Source organism: Eublepharis macularius, chromosome 9, assembly GCF_028583425.1.
Source record: "Eublepharis macularius isolate TG4126 chromosome 9, MPM_Emac_v1.0, whole genome shotgun sequence".
Lineage (NCBI taxonomy): Eukaryota > Metazoa > Chordata > Lepidosauria > Squamata > Eublepharidae > Eublepharis > Eublepharis macularius.
Window position 1 is genome coordinate 106,068,306 of NC_072798.1, and position 19,173 is coordinate 106,087,478.

General features: G+C 44.8%; 1 protein-coding gene across 3 annotated transcripts in view; it reads left to right on the top strand.

Moving 5' to 3' along the window:
• Positions 1 to 8,282: 8,282 nt before the first annotated feature.
• The window catches only part of UPF2 (UPF2 regulator of nonsense mediated mRNA decay), a 66,734-nt gene continuing 55,843 nt past the window's right edge, over positions 8,283 to 19,173 (top strand). For all 3 annotated transcript variants that reach the window (XM_054988432.1, XM_054988435.1, XM_054988436.1), the window contains exons 1-3: positions 8,283 to 8,342; positions 14,221 to 14,600; positions 16,431 to 17,210. In XM_054988432.1, coding sequence (XP_054844407.1) covers positions 14,239 to 14,600; positions 16,431 to 17,210 — 1,142 coding nt within the window. In that variant the 5' untranslated portion in view covers positions 8,283 to 8,342; positions 14,221 to 14,238. The remainder of the gene's footprint in view (positions 8,343 to 14,220; positions 14,601 to 16,430; positions 17,211 to 19,173) is intronic.

Sequence of the window (19,173 nt, forward strand, 5' to 3'; positions counted from 1 at the left end):
GAGACTCGGGGGGCGCTCCGAAAAGGGCCGGAGAGGCGGGAGCGCGCGGCGGGCTGTAAACGACCGCCCTCAATGGACGGCGCCAGGAAGGAGCGGGGCTGCAGGAGGCTGCCGGGGCGAGCCGGAGGCGGGGCGGGCGGGCTCCATGCTGTGCCTTGGCCCCGAGCCAGGTGGCTGCGCCCCAGGACCGGCGGCCTCTCAGGGCGGTGCTCTGCGGAGTGGGCCCAACCGGAACAAACCCCGCGAAACACACGGCTCGGCTGCAGGCGAGGCTCCAGGGTCGAATCCGCGCGCTGCCGGGGAAGACGGTGGGCCCCGTACGCACGCCCAGCTTTTCCTGCTTTGCAGGGCTGTTGTGAGGATAAAGGGGGGGGGGAATGATGTGTGCCGTTTTAGAGAACAGCAGAGGGTATCAATGAAGCAAAGACATCCATAGTAGCTTTAGGGGGGTAGCCGTGTTGGAAGAGCAAGATGTGGGTCCGACTGCGTTTCAGATTTCCAAGGCAGGAGCTGGCAAGAGTCAAAGCGGCCCTTCCTCCGATCGTCGTGGCCCGTCCGCCTGACGAGATGAATGAAATAAAGAATGCAAATCGCTCAGCAACTGTCTTTGCTAATTTAATTGAAAAGTTGAAACTGAGCGCTGCGCCTTTTTCTTTTCTTAATCTGTGCCCAGATATTTGTCTTGCCTTTTGGCGACTGCACGTTAGAACCTTCCGATGTATCAAAACTCCCAGGGCTGAGCTTAGTGTCTCGTTCAGCTCTCGGTGCCAGGAGTCTCTGCATGTTCCATCTGTGTGACATCTTTCCTCTTTCCCTGTTAGCTGTAGTAAGTCATTGGGGAAATTTGCCATGTACCTTGGGCAAGGTACCATTAAGTGACCCTCACTTCCAGGACTGTTGCCAATGATAGAAATTATTTTATTCGTTTGTTTATTTATTTAAAACATTTCCATGCTGCCTTTCCACTCAGAGTCTCAAAGAAATTCAAAGATTTTTTTAAAAATAATATTTTAAAATATTTGTTATCTACCTTTCCTCCTTGGAACTCAAGACAGCTAAGAACCAATCAATTTTAAAAAATCTTACCCAAAATATCACATTGCATCCTATAAAATAGGAGCCCAGATGCCAAATATTTCAGACTCTTCATCCAAATTCCCGTTAAAATAAAAAAGGTCCAAAAAGCTATTGTGGAGATCCCACAGACCAGAGGTGGCAGGTGGAGAGTTAGTCCACAGCTGTGGGGCAAATATAGAGAAGACACATGAGCCGGATTGTGGCTAACCATGCTACTTGGAGGGAAAGCAGTATATCAACCAGTTGTGATCTGCAGAATGTAAGTGACTTACGGGTTCGTAAGGCAAGAGAAAGTCGCTCAGATCTATGGGGCCCTGGTTGTTAAGGCCTTTCAAAGTTAGCACTTCGAAGGGAGCCTGGAAGCACGGAGGAAGACGACGGACCTCTTTTCCAATATGAGTCCCATGAATGGAAGTGACTTGCCTGTGAACAAACACGTGGATCTGGCTGAAGCTCCTCCAGGGCACTGGATCCCACAGAGAAGGGACCGGTGCGTGGGTCAACACGTTACTATGATCAGGTAGGCGACTGGAAGGAGGCAATGGTCTTTCCGCCTTCCATTCACAACTTCTAGGTTGTGCAGAATATCTCCACTTACCCAAAAGAAAATTCAGTAACGAAAGCATTGAACGAACGGGCTTCTCCGTCAGAGAAGGTGATCCTTGCATTTCCCAATCAGTCTCCAGGTATTCTCAGGAAAACTTAGTGTAATCGTGCTGGTAATTAATGCATCCAGAACTATATTTTGAAAGTGGAAAAAATGACGCCAGTATTACTATAATTTTTAAAAATGTAACTCACGTTCTACAGCATTCGAAGTTGCCTGGCTTCCTGTTTTGAAATACATGGCTGAACAAAATATTATTCCTCTTAAAACTATCTATAGGAAATTATGTTTATGAAGGAACCTCTGATTCTGATTGTATATACAATTTGAATTGAGATAGATGGGCCCTAGGTTTGTATTTCGTAACTGGACAAGGTTATAGTTCCCCAGTATGAGAAACTGTATAAGTAATTCTCTTTGAATGTTATGATTGTATGATAGATCTCATAATTTTGTTACTATGTATTTCTTTGGTGAAATACATTTTTTAAAAAGTAAGTTCCAGAATTCGATTTATAAGGAAGTTTTTTAGTACCTGTTGTCTTTAAGATGTTAAATAATCAAGAAGAGAGAGCAGGTTTCATTAAGGACTGTCAGAATCAGGTAAGAATTCTCTCCAGCAGGGGACTCTCTTCTAAGATCTCCAGAGCAGGAATAGATCCAGAGGAGTTAGCCGTGTTAGTCTGTAGCAGCAAAATCAAAAAGAGTCCAGTAGCACCTTTAAGACTAACCAATTTTATTGTAGCATAAGCTTTCGAGAATCAAGTTCTCTTCGTCAGATGCATAGTACAGAAACTGGTCAAATATAGAAGAGGAGGGGGGAGGAGAGAGAAGATGCAGTTAGGGGGGTGGGAGAGGGAGGGTGCAACCAAAACATTCCTTTGCTAGTAAATGTAAACATCTCCTTTTGGTGTGGAGATCAGTTGGCTTGTGTGAGGTTTCAAAGGAGTTTGCCGTGTTAGTTTGTAGCAGCAAAACAGCTTGACTATCCTATACTGCATTGGAATTGGATAGTCAAGCTGTTTTGCTGCTACAAACTAACACGGCAAACTCCTTTGAAGCCAACTGATCCCCCCACCAAAAGGAGATGTTTACATTTACTAGCAAAGGAATGTTTTGGTTGCATCCTCCCTCTCCCCCCCAATTGTATCTTCTCTCTCCTCCCCTCCTCCCCCCTCCTCTTCTATATTTGACCAGTTTCTGTACCATGCATCTGACGAAGAGAATTTGATTCTCGAAAGCTTATGCTACAATAAAATTGGTTAGTCTTAAAGGTGCTACAGAGCAGGAATAGTGATTCTTACTTAGGGGAATGTGCAGCACTGGGCTGGGAGCCCTCATTCCCAAATAATAGCTCACTGCTGTGAATGGGCTTCCCAGTTGCCCACCAGTGGCGAGTAGTCTCCCAGGGGTTTACCCCGTTGCCCCCCAATTGGTGGGAGGTGACAAACCCCCGGTGATCGCCCACCACTGGTAGGCAACTCAGGAAAGCGCGTACTGGGCTTGCTCCTGGTGGGGCTCAATGACATCATTTCCTGAAGTGATGTCATTGTACCAGCTAGGGCATGCTCCCACGCTTTGCCCCGAACAGTCTGAATTTATACTATACATATACTAACAGTGAAATCCTAAGCAGAGGTACTCCAGTCTAAGCCCATTGAAATTAATGAGCTTAGACTGAAGTAACTCTGCTTAGGATTTCATATCCGAGGGAAAGAATGCTTTTGAGAGACTGAGGAAGAGAAGGGTTTTGGCTCCGCGGAGGAGAGGCCGCAGAGATATTGCTGGCTGATTCCAAACCTGTTCTGTTACATTGAAATATTTTCTGTTTAACTCCAGTTTGGTTATTGGTTTAAAACCCATTCACTCTTATGTTCCATCTCTAAAATAAAGTTTGTTTTGTTTAACCCTGACTGGCTTGAAATTGTTGGCCGAGGGAAAATATTTCACAACCATGTCTCAGAAATGCTGGTCGCATTAAATGGGTCAAGTTTAAATCGTAGCAGCATATATACAGGGAAAGCGTATACACAGGGACGCATCTAATGAAGAGAGCTGTGGTTCTCGAAAGCTTATGCTCCAGTAAAGTTGGTTAGTCTTAAAGGTGCTACTGGACTCTTCTATTTTACGACTACAGACTAACATGGCTAATTCCTCTGGATCTATACAGGGAAAGTAACCTTTTAAGTTCACTTTCCCCCAGTAGCCCTGGGCTGTAGCTGGGTGAGGGGAGGTACATACAGGGAGCCTCTGGAATAGGGGAGAGGGGACCCTGTGAGGATCTGGGCCAGGGGTCTTTGCCTGCTGTAGTGGAGGCAAGACAGGTGGCATGTGGTGACCAGCCCTTACCTACCTGGGAGGCCCCAAACCTGTGAAGGGAAATTTGGGATGGGTGGCAAGGGTGATGAAAAGCTGTAGGAGGTCATTGCCACACAGTAGTTCTGTCTGTCTGTCTGTCTGTCTGTCTGCCTGCCAGTCTATCATCCTCCTTTCTCACTGAGATCCAAGGCAGATTACACAGTGCTAGTGAAATACAATATAATTAACATCTAGGACATTCGCTGAGCAAAGTACAATAACAATTAGGATTTAATTTAAATTTAATTTAAATTTATACAAGCATAAAGCCGAGCACAGGGATGAATTCTATCTGAAACAAAGCATAACTAATTTTCATGGTATGTTTAGCGGAGTGGGAACTCCCTAGTAGGCATCAGCAGTCAGTACCCAACAGAGCAGCATATAGCCCCTATCAAAGCATTCTTCTGACACAGCTTTAGAAAGCCCTCCTGAATAATACAGTTTTGTACAGTTTACAGAAAGCCAGGAGAGTGGGGGCTTTCCTGACCACCCCAGGCAGGCCATTCCGTAAGGTGGGGGGGGGCACCACAGAGGAAGTATGGTGTGCAGGCAGCTGTGGATTGTGCCTGACTGCAAGCCCAGTCGAGATGAGCAAAGCTGCCTTGGTGGAACATCGGGGGAGAGGTGGTCGTATAGATATGAGCGGCCAAGGCCACGAAGGGCTTTGAATGTGAGAGTCATGGCCTTGAATTAAGCCCAGAAACGGATCTGCAGCCGGTGGAGTGACTGTGGGATGGGATGCAGGCTCCAATCCATCTCTAGCTCCTGAGAGTGAACAAGCTGCTGTGTTCTGCACCAGCCAGAGTCTCCTAGTCAGTTTTGAGGGAAGATCTGTGTAGAGTGCAGTTCAGCAGTCTAGTCTCCAAGTTACTGTGGCCAGTCTGAGTTGTGAGGCGGCCTTTTTTGCAGCTGCATTTACTTGCTTCTCTAGGAGCAGTGATGCTCGGTCTAGGATAACTCCTAGGCTCTCGACTGAGTGAGCCAGGGTCCACGGAATCCCGTCAGGCTTCAGTTTCTTCTGGACTCAATCCCTGCATTTATATTTTCAGCGGCAGGAATTCAACCCAGAACATGTGAAATGGGATATTTTACTTGTTTTGATTCTGTGGCATATTGCAGTAAGATTTTATATACTTTTCCTAATAGATGTTTTGAAACTCCAGTGATTGTCTGAACAGTTTTCTCTCTTAACCAACCACATTCTTTTGATGGTTGATCTTTAAGTTTAGACACCATTGATAACACATCAGCTATTAAACGTTTTTTTCCTTGAGCTTGGATTTCTTGCCATGTTTTTATTATCTCTTGTTTATCCATCATATATTCATAATTTATACAATGTTTTGTTTCTTCTAATACTATCGATGGGGGATGTCCGTGGCAAAGTTGGCGGACTTAAATCTATTTCTGCATTTAAACCACAAATCATTCATCCCTCAAAATGTGAGTGCCGTCTTGTCTTTAAATAATTTTAATGATTTCTTGATCCATAATTACAAATTCCTTCTTTGATATCAATTATCACCAATTTTATATTTCTTCTGTTTGGGATTATAATCCAATCTGATATCCAAACTAGTGCAGCTTCTTGTCAATACAGTTTAATATTTTTTCTGGATCTGTGTGCCTCATACCACCTCTACTTGGAGTTTAGAAAGCTCATGCAATGGGTCATGAAGCATAGTCCTCTGCAGAGTTGGGCATACTAGACTCATGCAGAGACACACCTGCCTTGTACTAATCTCAGACATCTGAGAAAAGGGAGGTCTGATTCACTAAATCCAATGCCAGGGTAAAAGGTTTTGGTACAGATTCCTATTTTCTACTCATACGTGATCACATTCAACTTTGTATCTCTAGGACCACAGGACAAAACACTTGGTCAAAACATGTGGCTTCCGAACAAGCTGTGATGTGCATGTGTACAAACTCGCACTCACTTATAAAAGGAGTAGAAGAAAGCAAAATCCACAAGAAAATGCCGTAACTGTCGATGTGTGCCAGTGGCTACTAAGTAAACACTGTGGAACTGTTCCCTTCAGAAAGAGGGTGGGCTCTCCTTCTTGGGAGGTTTTCAAGCAGAGGCTAGATGGCCATCCGACGGCAATGCTGATTCTGTGGACCTGGGCAGATCATGAGGGGGAGGGCAGAAAGGGTTACATCAGTGCTTAGTTCTCATGGCCCCTTCTTACATGCCCCAGGTAAGGCCAATCACCACCTTGGCATCAGGTAGCAATTTCCCACAGGCCAGTTTGGCTAGGGATCCTGGAGGTGTTTTGCCATCTTCTGGGCATGGAGCAGGGGTCACTGGGGCAGTCGGGAGGGCGGGGGAAGGTTATTGTGAATTTCCTGCATTGTGCAGGGGATTGGACTAGATGACCACAGAGGTCCCTTCCAACCCTATGATTCTGTGTTAAAATATGCAATGAAAACAGAATTCTCTAAAATTTCTCTATCAAGCAAGCTAGATATTCCTGCCTATGGTTTTGTTTGGGTTTCGTACATCCTGAGGCTATTCAGCACATTTAAATCCACTGAAATGGGTGGGTATATGTGCGCTTTATTCTGCATAGGATTTTAACTGAATCAAATGAGATAAGCCAAAAAAGAGAAGTTATCAGCAAAAATAATGACTTTTAAATGCGCTAGTTGGATAGAAACGAGTCAATTAAAACTCTGCAGGAGCCTCAGCAGAAGCACGTTTCACCGACATTAACCGGGGCTTATTCAGGTGTTTTTTTAAAGGACAATTTGGAACTGCCCGATAACACGTGCTGTATATAAGAGTGCATCCTGCACCTCACGTACATAGATTTCATGTGTGCACGCCACTCCCCTTGTCGCAGTGGGTGGCCAGTTCACATGGTTTAGCCTGCAATGGGGGCCTCATGTTTAAGAATGAGGGATTTCCAATTTGGAATATTGTTGAATGATCTGTGGAGAGGAACAATGGAGTCTGCTGTGTGTGTCTTATGTAGCTTGAATGAGCAAGTTTCTTTTATACAAAATGATCAGCTATTTAAAAAAACCCACAAATTCAGTTTTTACAATGTGCACTTGTATAGTACATATGCTATTTTGGAACCAACCACCTCTCCCCCAAACTGCACGGCATAGTGTTCTACACTGTGCATTTTACTTCTTAGAACACTTATTTATTCTTATTTATTTATTGATGTCATCAATAGTCCGCCTTTCTCACTGAGCCTCAAGGCAGATTACACAGTATGAGATTAGCACAGTCGGTATCAAAGACATTTCCATAAACAATGCCATAGGGTAAAATAACTTCAAGTTTACAAAGACAGAGCATTAGCAATGATCCAATACAGAGCTGAAGAAATGCTGAAAGAGAACACAAGCAACTCTAGGGCTGATATTAGAGCACACGAAGCACAGGTCGCTCATAGGGGCGCACATTTAAAGCATCAGATAGTATGTAAGCAACATGGTGGTGAAGGCCACGTCCCCTGACTCATTAGCGAAGCCTCTCCCGGAGCCCCCATCTACAATACAAAAGCTTTTTTTGAATAATTCCAGGAGGGCGGGGCCTCTCCTGTCCTCCTCCGACAGGCCAGGCCACAGCGCGGGGGCCACCGCAGAGAAGGCCCGTGGAGGGGCCGCTGTGGCTTTCGCCCGTGTGCAGCCTGGCACCTGCAGCAGATCCTCTTCAAATGAGCGAAGCTGCACAGGGTGGGAGGCGGCCCCGTAGGAATGCCGGGCCAAGGCCTTGAAGAGCTTTGCACGTGAGAACCGGTTCTCATGCGTGTTCCCCCACTTGGCGCGATTGCAGGGGAACCCCGAACAAGTCACCCGCCCGGCCGACAGCAGCGGAAGGGCCCGAAGCGCCGCGGGGCGTCGGGCGGGGCAGGAGGGAGGAAGAAGCCCCGCCCCCCGCAGAAGCCCCGCCTCCCGGGCCACTTCCGCCTCCCCTGGCAACCAAAGCCCTGGGCCGCCCCGCGCGCTCTCCCGCCTCAGGACCCCGCCGCCAGACGCAGCTGCCCTCGCGGTGCCTGACGAGCGCGCGTCCCCTGCGCCTCAGAGCTCGGCACTGGCGGCCGGCCAGGCTGCGGGCGACCGAGGCCGGATCGGGGCGGCCTGCTCCTCGTCTTGGCTCCGAGCCGGGCGACGGGCCCTCGGCCGGGGGCCGCCCGCGGGGCACTTCCGAGCAGGCGCCGCGAAGGGCAGCTTAGGGGGCGGGGTCCTCGTCCTGAGGAGAGTTGAGGCGAAGCGAAGGGGGGCTCGGAGAGGCTGGCGGAGCCGCGGGAGCGGGCACCGATGTGGACGGCGGGCCGAGGTAACCGCCCTTCCCCGCGCCCGCCTCGGCCTCCGGCCCCGGGGAGGCGGGCGAGAGCGGGCAGGGCCGCTGGGCGCCGGGGAGGGCCTAGCCGGGGCTGGGCTTGGGCCCCGGGCCCTCCCGGAGGGAAGCGAAGGCCGGCGAGGGCCGCGGACCCTCCGCTCGCTCTCGCCCCCCGCCCATCCCCTCAGGGGGCCACCCGGGCAGGGGCGGGCGCCGTGGGTCGCGCCGGGGGGGGGGTGTCTGACGGCGCCCCCCCCCCTCAGTGCAGGCCCGGCGGCGCTCCTGCCCGCGGCTCTGGGTGGCGCGGCTCCCGAAGGGCCTGTCGCTCCCCGACGGGGTGTCGCGCTGACGCGACCGGCGTGTTGCTGCGGCCTCCTGCCGCGGCGGGGAGGCGAGGCTTCCCAGGGTTTGTTTGCGGAAGGGAAGGGCCAGGCTGCGGGGCACGTGCGAGGGGCGTGGTGGCTCCCGGGGAGTTAGGGTTGCCAGCCTCCAGGTGGTGGCTGGAGATCTCCCGGAATTGCAGCTGACCGCCGGGCCGGGCGCCTTGGTCCTCCTGGAGAAAACGGCTGCTCTGCAGGGTGGACTTTATGGTGTTATTCCTTGCTGGGGCCCCTCACAAACCCTCCCCCCAAATCTCCAGGAATGTCCTAACCTGGAGCTGGCAACCCCATAGAGGGTCCTGATCTGGCGTGCTTTTGGGGCGGGGGTGCCTGCCCTTCGCCTGGCTCGGCGTTTTTAAGGCGAAAGTGGGCTGCGAAGCCTGTGGAAGTGATTTTCTTATAGGGCTTTCTCCCACTTTTGAAAAGGATCTCTGTGCTAAGTTAAGTTGTGCTTGTTGGTCACCACCATAAGAAAAAGATCGGGGAGCGCTGCGCGAACTCGGTCTCTTTCCATTCTCTCCCCCCCCCCCCGCCCTTATCTCTACGAAGGTGGCTTTTCTGTAGCTGTAGAGGGAGGTCCTTGTTTTTGTTTCGCTTTAGATCTTCCCAGTAGTTCTAGACGGTGTGTGTGTTTGTATACCATCTCCCTCCCTCCTTCACACGTCCTTTCAGTGTGATGATTTGTCAACTGGCTCCTCTTAGGAACCCCTGGAGCCATTTCCGCTGCAAAGTTCTTACTAGCACACGCTCTCTTTGGACAGGCCTGGCCTGTAGCATGGGGATCTATCTGTGTACTTTTACATTGGTTACAGCTGCACTTTCTGTTTGGCATAACATTGCCAATGCTTTTCAGTAAAGCAGCTTCAATAGTATTGAGCTTCGTAAGTGACGTTTTTTGTATCAGGTTTGCATAAACGAATGTCCATTTCCTTGGGCCAGTAGTAGCTAACTTTTTTGTCAGGTGTGCTAAGCTGGAATTCAGAGAACTAGACAATGGTCACTCTCATGTGTATTACAGAGCATATGTGCAACTGTTTATTTCTTGGGATGATTTTTCCGGTCATCTACTACTGTGGGGCAGTCTGAAAAACAGGCAAGATGGCTTGGCTTGATTCTGCATTTAGGCTTTAAGGCCTTCCTGCTCTGATCGAGAAGTGCCACAGATTCTTATACTTTTATTTTTATTTATTTTACTTCATTTATTCTCCACTTTTCTTTCCAGGCAGTGACTCAAAACACATCATTCTCGCCTCCATTTTATCTTGTGCCACTTTTATTTATTTGCTTATACCCCACTTTTCTCAGCATGTGCACCCAAAGTGGCTTTCATCGTACTCCCATCGTAGCTTATGCTGAAAATACATACTTTGTAATAGAGGGCTTCAGATTAAATTTTCAAACTTCAGGGTAGTGTAAGTCATGTTCGATTACTGCAGTGTGAATTGTTAGGAGTTTTACAACATAATGATAATGTCCAAGTATGTATTTTTACAATGAGAAAGAAGGATCTTCATAGAACTGTAAAGGAACTAAAGATTAGGCCTTGACAGATTTTCTTTGGTTTGATGAGTCAACCCAAAAATTTCAGAGCCATATATTTTTCAGCATTCATAGTTTTATTTTTAATGACCATACTTTCTAATTATTGCCCCACAGTGCCTCATCTTAACAGTGAAATTCTAAACAGGGTTACTCCAGTCTAAACCCATTGATGGGCTTAGACTGGAGTAACTCTGTTTAAGATTTCACTGTTAAAATCTTCACAGTTTCTTGTTACTTTTTTAAAGCTACAGCAAAAATGTTATAGTGTGCAAATAAATATGAGGTAACCCTGGTGGTCATCTCAAGAAAACATCTATCCCTCATTATCCCTCATTATTTAACCTTTGTACTTCTACTGAGAAGCACCTAGAGACACTTAAATGCTAAAAATTCTAGGCACTGTGATGTCCTGTGGCCTGTAATTTGTTGTGCCCTGCTAAAGAGCATTAAATTTTGAACACTTGCCCTATATCAGGATTCTCCATATACAATTGCATGTCTAGGGTTTGTAATTTGAACAAAAATAGTCATTTGAGTGGTCATATAATTGTAAGGCATTTATAGCATTAATTTGTTAAAAACCTGAAGCCCAGGCAGAGACATACATTAACTGTAAACCCCAAACCCAGCTGTTGGGTAACATCATTAACAACTTCAGTTCATTGCGAAGCAAATATACATGAAGTGAACAAGAAAGTTCTCAGTTACTGTATTTTATTTTTAGTAGCATTTTTTGTACTGGTGAAAGGCTGTAACAAATAGAATTGTAAAGATATGCAAATCTTGCATTATGAACATAAATGTCAATTGCTTTTGGCCCTGGTTAGTGCAAAGCCAGCCACTCATCCGGTAGTGCCGTTGTTTGAATTTGTCGATAAAATTTTACCCACTAACTTCAGTTACAGAGCTACTCAAAAATATCAACCAGAACTTGTAGAGTAACTACAAAAGTCAAAATTTGGTTTGTGAAAGGGGACGTGAAGTGGGATGGAGAATGAGAGTATCTGACAATTCTTGATTTCATAGAGTATTTGTTGGTGGTTAAATAATAGGCAGTTTAGGTGGGTAGCTGTGTTGGTCTACAGTAGAACAGCGGGATTTGAGTCCAGTGTCACTTCAGAGACCAACAAGATTTTCAGAGTGTAAGCTTTCGGGAGTCAGCTCCCTTCTTCAGACAGCGTACACTCTGAAAATCTTGATGCCGTGTTTGTATGCATTCTGAATAAGAGAGGAATAATATATGCAGCTGTTTGGTGGTTTGAACCTTGGTTATAAGACAACTTCCAGTTAGGGCCCAGTCCCGTTTCCCACTGTTGCTGTTTCTTGTGAGAAAATCCTTCTCTAGTTCTTTTATCTTTCTGGGGGTTGCTGGCTATACCATCTGGCTTTAACATGGCACAAAATATTGTTTGCACTTAGAAGAGAGAAAAATATTACATTGCCTCCTGCAGATTTACTTTCTCTAGGTTGGTCACACGTCTACTACGGGGCAGCCATAGGCAGCAGCAGCTGACATTTCTCTGCACAGATAATGAACGTGCAGGTCACCATAGTCTCAAATGTCTTTTTTTAAAAAGCTGTTCTACATCTTAAGAACAATTGTTGGTAATGCAGTGGCTTAAGAAAATCCATACTATAGTAGTTGCCATAGCTGTTTCAGAATTATTTTGAAAAATGTCAAATGCAGTGTGTGTGTATATATATATAGTTCCCCCCCCAACCCTTCTGGCAGGTTGTAGGTTTTTTCTTCTTGGTTTCCAAATCCATTCTGTTATAAATTTTTATGTACCACTGTGTGTAAAGAATTTACATCAGGTTCTATGGAATTGAAATAACAATACCCAAATACAGTAGGCAAAGTTTTTATCTTAAAAGAAAGATCATGCAATAAGGTGAAAAGACACTTACTGAAGTTTCCTTAACTGTTTTCAGGTTTTCTTCTTTAGTTATATCAATACATGGTACCACAAGGGTATACTTAATGATGATGATAAGCTTTGAAGACCTGATCAAAGGCATAATATTAGCTGGAGATATGTAGCATAGATATTTGAAAGTAGTTAAGTAATTTTCATGGACATTTTGGATAAAAGGCTATAATTGAGTTTATTCAACAATACTCTTATCCACAGATTATTTTCAGCAGTACATTTGTCAGTCCTTGAATATCTTTGTAACAGAATTTTAAACAAGACTTCATCAACAGTTAATTCATGCTTCTCTTTCTGTCCTTTCCCTCCATAGTACTTTGAAACTTAATGCAGGAGAACAGGAGGATTAGAAATGTAGTTCTCTTTTTTGCTTTTTAAAAAAGACTTCTGATTTTTCTAATACAAGACGAGGCCTATATTTCCAATGCTTATGGTAACCATTCTATTCAACTTTCAATGAACATGGCTGTAAAAAGGGATTAGACAGGTTCATGGAAGATGGGTCTATCATTGGCTGCTAGCCATGGTGACCCAAAGAAAACCTCCACATCCAGAGCGAGGCCCTAAACCTCTGAATTCCGGTGCCAGGTGGCCACATTAGGAAGAAGACCTCAACCTCTATGCCCAGTGGTTGGCCCTTCAGAATAACTAGTTGGCCCCTGTGCGGGACAGGATGTGGGACTAGATGGACTACTGGTCTCATCTAGCAGGGTTCTTGTTACATTCTTTTATTTGGAGATTTTTTCTATCCAAAAGAATGCCCTTTGGCTTACTTTAGTGGACACTGGCTTGGCTATGACTATACATTTGAAGAAAAACTTGGTATGCTATCAACATTTTTTTTTTTTTTTAGATTCAGTGGTTTCAGTCGTCTGAATGGCCTAAGTAGAAAAGGCAATTCATAGTATTATCTTTCCTTGGGGAATCATTACAGGAGATATGTGACTTCCACTGAAAACAGCATCTGTATGTCGAGTTCTTCCATTTCTGAATTGGTGGTAACATCCTAGGCCAGGGGTGGGCAAATTGCGGCCCGCGGGCCACATGTGGCCCGCTGCAGAGTTTTTTGTGGCCTGCCAAGACAGTCAGAAAAATTCGCCTTGAACCGAGATTTCCTTCCCGTGCGCGACCGAAGATTCGTCTCGTATTTTCCACTAGGACGGCTACGTCAGTATGCATGCACAGTGTAGATACGTGCTTTTCCGGTTGATCTGGTTAATTTCAATTTTGTCTTTGCAACAGTAAATCTATAAATTTCCAACTTTAGTGAAACTTTAGTGATTTTTATGATACAATTTATACCTTTTCTGAAATGCAAAGTTAACTAATGAATGCAATCATTTTAAAAGGTGCGGCCCTCCGCTAACCTCCACTCCCACAAAGTGGCCCCCAAGCCAAAACAATTGCCCACCCCTGTCCTAGGCCATTACATCATGTATTATCTTTGCCAGCTGTGTACAATAGTAGGGAAGTGTATCATGTCATGATGAGGTATAATGGCTACTACATGCTTGGAAACCTACTGCACTACTCTCTAGTGCTAGCTGGTATCTCCTATAATGCTAGTCGTTGTATTAGAGGCAAGCCAACCCTAAGGGAAGGTAGGACTTCCACCTCTGTGCAATAGATATTGGGGAGTTAAGAGCAGTAGGGTGGGAAATGGATGAACGCTAACTACTGTTTACTGTAGATCCCTATTCTAAGCTTGGGATTTGTGCAGGAATTTCCCGACTGATTACATCTCATGTGTGATTCAGTGAAAGCAGGGTTGTCATATGGATTTTTGCCTTGATTCACCAAAATGATTTGGACTGACGCTATTCTGAATTGTGCATGCTGGATGTTGGAGGAAGTGGGGGGGGGGTACGTGTTATTTGGTAATTGTCCTATCGCACTACTGTTACCTATATTAATAGTAGACTGTTTGGTAGAGAAACTACGAAACCCCGTTGGTTGGACATGCCTTTGAGTTCCTGATCAATACCTGTTGAGTGTAATTGTGATGTGATGCTAATCTTTCAGATCTGCCTGGGTAACATAATGCCAGCTGAGCGTAAGAAGTCGGCAAGCATGGAAGAAAAAGAAACATCATTAAGTAACAAAGATAAGGAGTTCAGTGACAGGCGGACAGTGAACAGCCGAGATAAACCCAAAGAGGATGTTAGGCTTGGCATGAAGAGAGAGGTGGTAAAAGCACCTGAAGATAAAAAGAAAAAGCTGGAAGAGGAGAAGCGGAAAAAAGATGATAAGGAGCGAAAGAAAAAAGATGAGGAAAAAGTAAAATCTGAAGAAGAGCAGAAGAGAAAAGAAGAGGAGGAAAAGCAGAAACTTGAAGAAGAGGAGAAAAGGAAACAGGAGGAGGAAGTGAAGCGACAACAAGAAGAGGCAGCTGCTCAGCTGAAGTAAGATTTCTTGTTGTTGTAGTTTTGCTGGTCCCTAGGTTCTTGGTGGGGCGGGGTGGGGCGGGGTGGAGGGTGAGAGAGACTTTGGTGGTGGGGCATGGTTCCAGGGAGGGTTGCGGTCCTGAGGCAGATAGTCTTTCTTCCCAACAAGCAAGAGCTAGCTGGGCTGAATGCCCCATAGTAGAGGAGTCACACTTACCAGCATAGGAGTTGTAAGGCAGACTAAACCATCAAAACTCTTTTGGGGAGAGAACTTGAGAAGAGTTCCTTCTTTGTTTTAAATGTATTTTGCTGTCTCCTACTCTATTCTTCTTTTTTTTAATCCAGTGTTAGATTCTTGCACCAATTGACAGATCCTGCCAATGTGTGACCTAGGGGTGCTAGCCTACAGGACAAGTGGCTGCTGCTGCATTAGGGGTCCCAGAAGGTGGAGTGGGTTTAGGAGGCAGTCTTGAATTTAAAATGAAGGACAGCGTTCAAATAAGTCTTGTTATAACTAGCGTAGTGTTTCCAAGAGAGTCGCCTTCCTTGTCCAGATCTTTGCTTTTGAAACAGAAGGGGACCTTCAAGGGCGGTGAGGCCATGTGACTCTGGATTAACATGAAAAACTCAAGACCCCTACAAGAAGGCCAAGACCTTGGATATGCTTTGAATGGGATTTTGGTATGTTAGAAAATATTTGCCCAGCATTTCCAGCTGCCAAGCCCAGTGATAGAAACATTTGAATGCGAGAATAAAATTTAAAAGCAAACACTCCCCCCCCGCCCCCAATTTTATGCACCAGTAAGTAGCAAATACTTGAAATACTTGGTTTGGAAAATAAATTGAGTGTTACTTAAATGTTCAGGTAAATTCAAAGCTTTATATGAAACTGGCTTTTATTGGAATTATAGCTGCAAAAATTTGAAGACAACACAGCTGGCCTGACACATTTTCTTTGACTCTAGGAGCCAGCCCAAAATTTTAGGAACCAGACTCATATTTCACCCTCCAGGATTTTATATTTTAATAGCAATAATTAGAAAATATGATCACAAAACATAATCCAAAGCACTTCATAGTTTCTTGTAATTTTATTAAAGCTATGACAAAAGTGTTGTAGTACACACACTAATAATTTACCATACCAAAAAGCTAACCTTAACCTTGCTTCTTCTCATTTTCTCATAATTACATTATTACTTTAAAAAACTCTGTTTAATTGAATATTGGAGCCTCTGTAGAAAGCAACTGGCTAAGATGAATTCATCTGCCAATGTTGACAAGAACTTCATGCTCATACAACAAAATATTCTGATTTAAAGTAACAAGGATGTTTTGTATTTCTACTGAGGATCACTGAGAGACAGTACTATAAAATAATGACTGAAAATACTAGGCACAGTCATTACATTTCTAGGCAGCAGGGTAACCTTGCGCCTGCAGTTTGTTGAGCTCTGCAGTGCAGCACATGCTTCTCCTACATTGTTTAGATTTAAGAATATTCCCAAAGGCATTGAAAACTGCGGATATTCTAATTTTAGCACATCCAAAGAACTGCATAATCTGCCATGGACACAGTTGCCTGCTCGTGTATTTATCTCTCTTCCATGGAGGTCATTTAAGCATCAGAGTTCCCCTGTTAACTTTTTGGGTGGAAAGGTGGCATGCAAATGTCTTAAATAAAAATAACCGCTAAATACAGGATTACTTAATAGTTTCTTGTCAGGTTGGTTATTTTAATGACTGCAGAATTAGTTCATGAATGATTTGTTTCTTTGTGAGTTCCAAATTGGTGTCTGCATTGTTGTTGTTTTTTAAATCACTACTAACTCTTTGCATTCTCTTTAGGGAGAAAGAAGAGGCACATCAACTCCACCAAGAAGCATGGGAGCGCCACCAAGCCAGAAAGGAACTCCGGAGCAAAAATCAGAACGCGTCAGACAACCGCCCTGAAGAAAACTTCTTCAGCAGGCTGGATTCCAGTCTCAAAAAGAACACCGCCTTTGTTAAGAAGTTAAAAACTATCACCGAGCAGCAAAGAGACTCCTTGTCCCATGATTTTAGTGGTCTCAATTTAAGCAAGTACATTGCAGAGGCTGTTGCTTCTATAGTGGAAGCAAAATTGAAAATATCGGATGTGAACTGTGCTGTGCATCTGTGCTCTCTGTTCCATCAGCGTTATGCTGACTTTGCCCCGTCATTGCTTCAAGTATGGAAAAAACATTTTGAAGCAAGAAAAGAAGAGAAGATGCCCAACATCACCAAACTAAGAACGGACTTGCGGTTCATTGCAGAACTGACAATCGTTGGGATTTTCACTGACAAGGAAGGGTTGTCTTTAATCTATGAACAACTGAAAAACATTATTAATGCTGATCGGGAATCCCACACTCATGTTTCTGTGGTCATTAGCTTTTGCCGGCACTGTGGAGATGACATTGCTGGCTTGGTACCAAGAAAAGTTAAAAATGCAGCAGATAAATTTAACTTGAGTTTCCCTCCTAGTGAAATTATTAGCCCAGAAAAACAACAGCCTTTCCAAAATCTGCTGAAAGAGTACTTTACATCTTTGACCAAACATCTGAAAAGGGACCACAGGGAACTACAAAATATTGAAAGACAGAACAGGTGAAACTTTAAATGCTCTTAATGAATTGCAATATTCTTAATAACTGATTACCAAAATAGATTGAATAAGATTTTTTTTAAACCTGTGCTACTGTTATGGTCACAGTTCTGACTGGAAAATCATGGAATTATGTCTTAAGATCTGGCTTTGATATGTGTCTGATATATAAAGTTAGAGTGGATTTACCTTTAATTTTTAAACACACGCCCCCAGCATGCTGTTAGAAATCAGGTGCTGTGTGAATGTTTTTAGATGTGTGTGTACAGCAGAAAGAACAATGTAGTAAGCCGTGCTTAGCTTGGTCTTCACGTAGTGATCTTCTGCTCTTTGAAAGGATGGTTGATAAGGCAGTGGGTGATGATTTGCAAATTGCACAGTTTATGGCTGAGCAGGTTGATGTGAGTCAGATGGAGAAAAAACACTCTTCAGGGATTTGTACAGGGGCTAGATTGGGATCAGTGGCCCAGAAGATTAGGAAATGGGGATGGAAGGAAGGGAAAGGAAAGGATGGATACGCTGTGGATGGATGAAGTTGGAAGACTGAGAACCTGTCTAATTGAGGCAAAATAGTGTCCACTTTAAAGAGAAATTGTAGCAATGACTCTGAGCTTGGAATTTCTTACTGTGCATTTAGATGAATTCTTGGCATGTCTGCTACGCAAAGACAAGATCTTGCTGCTATAGTGACTGGCTGCTATAAGCAGCCAAAAGTGTAGGCAGCTGGTGACGGCTGTGTTTGTGTCTCCACTTGTCAGTAAAAGATTTGGTGTTCCTTGAAGCCAGAATACTTGCTTAGATGTCCTACTGCCCTGATCATGATCTTGGTCACTCAATAATTTGAGCATGACCCTGAGCATAGCTGGGCTCTTCTGCCCCAACAGTCCTCTGTTACTATCCTGCATGTGGGTTTCTGTTCCATTTCTCCTGTGTGAATTGTTGATAGTTCTTGTGTGTGTCTTGTTGATAGTTCACATGTGCTTTTCCCTTTGCAGTGGATGGGCTGTTCTCTGCTTTTGGAGGTATACCTTTTCTTTTAAATTATGTGTGGCCATAACTGAGAAGACATTGGGTGCTTTCAGACATGCAGTTTAGCCATGGTAGATACAAATATGCACAAGCCAGATTTATTCTGGACTCGGGGTCAGTTGGAGTCTCCCTCCGTGACATGCGAATGTTGGTGTGCAGTCTAACTGGAATTAGTTTTCCCCCATTCCCTTTCTCCCCTCCCCCTAACAAACTGGGATTATTAACCAGGGCTTTATTTTGGTTTAGCATCTTAGTGGAAGAAAATATAACTGTGATGAAGCTGTATTCCTGCCTTTGTATATCATAGGAAACTGGGGGTTATTCGTTCATTGGGCGTTCTGTGCAAGAAAGGGGGAGAGCGAGGAGCCAGTTGTTCATGTAAGCCTGGCACAGGCTGGGCTTATGCACACTTCTTAGAACTGTGGTTAATTTGGACATCTGAGTGCAGTCTTGGATTCTTACCACATTTTTGCTCTTTGATTAGCTGCCACTAGACCAGATACTGTAAAAATAGTAAGATTTATCTTCAGGTTTGTATGTTCCATCTTGTATGAGATTGGAGATCTGAGTGGAATACATGTCAGCTTGGAAGTAAGTGAATTGTGTGTATAACTTTCACGATTTTAATAAGGGAGGACTTAAAAGTTTTTTTCTGTCAGATTGAGTCTGTGAGCTCTGGTGAACATTAACTTCAGCTAAGGATGGTGCAGGCTTATCCCTTGTGATGAAAATATATGCGGGGTGGGCAGGAGTATCACTTTTGTGGCCCACTCTTACAGTCAGGGCTTTTTTCCAGCTGGAACACGGTGGAACAGAGTTCCAGAACCTCTTGAAAATGGTCACATGGCTGGTGGCCCCGGCCCCTGATCTCCAGACAGAGGGGAGTTGAGATTGCCAAGCAGCACAGAGGGCAATATGAACTCCCCTCTGTCTGGA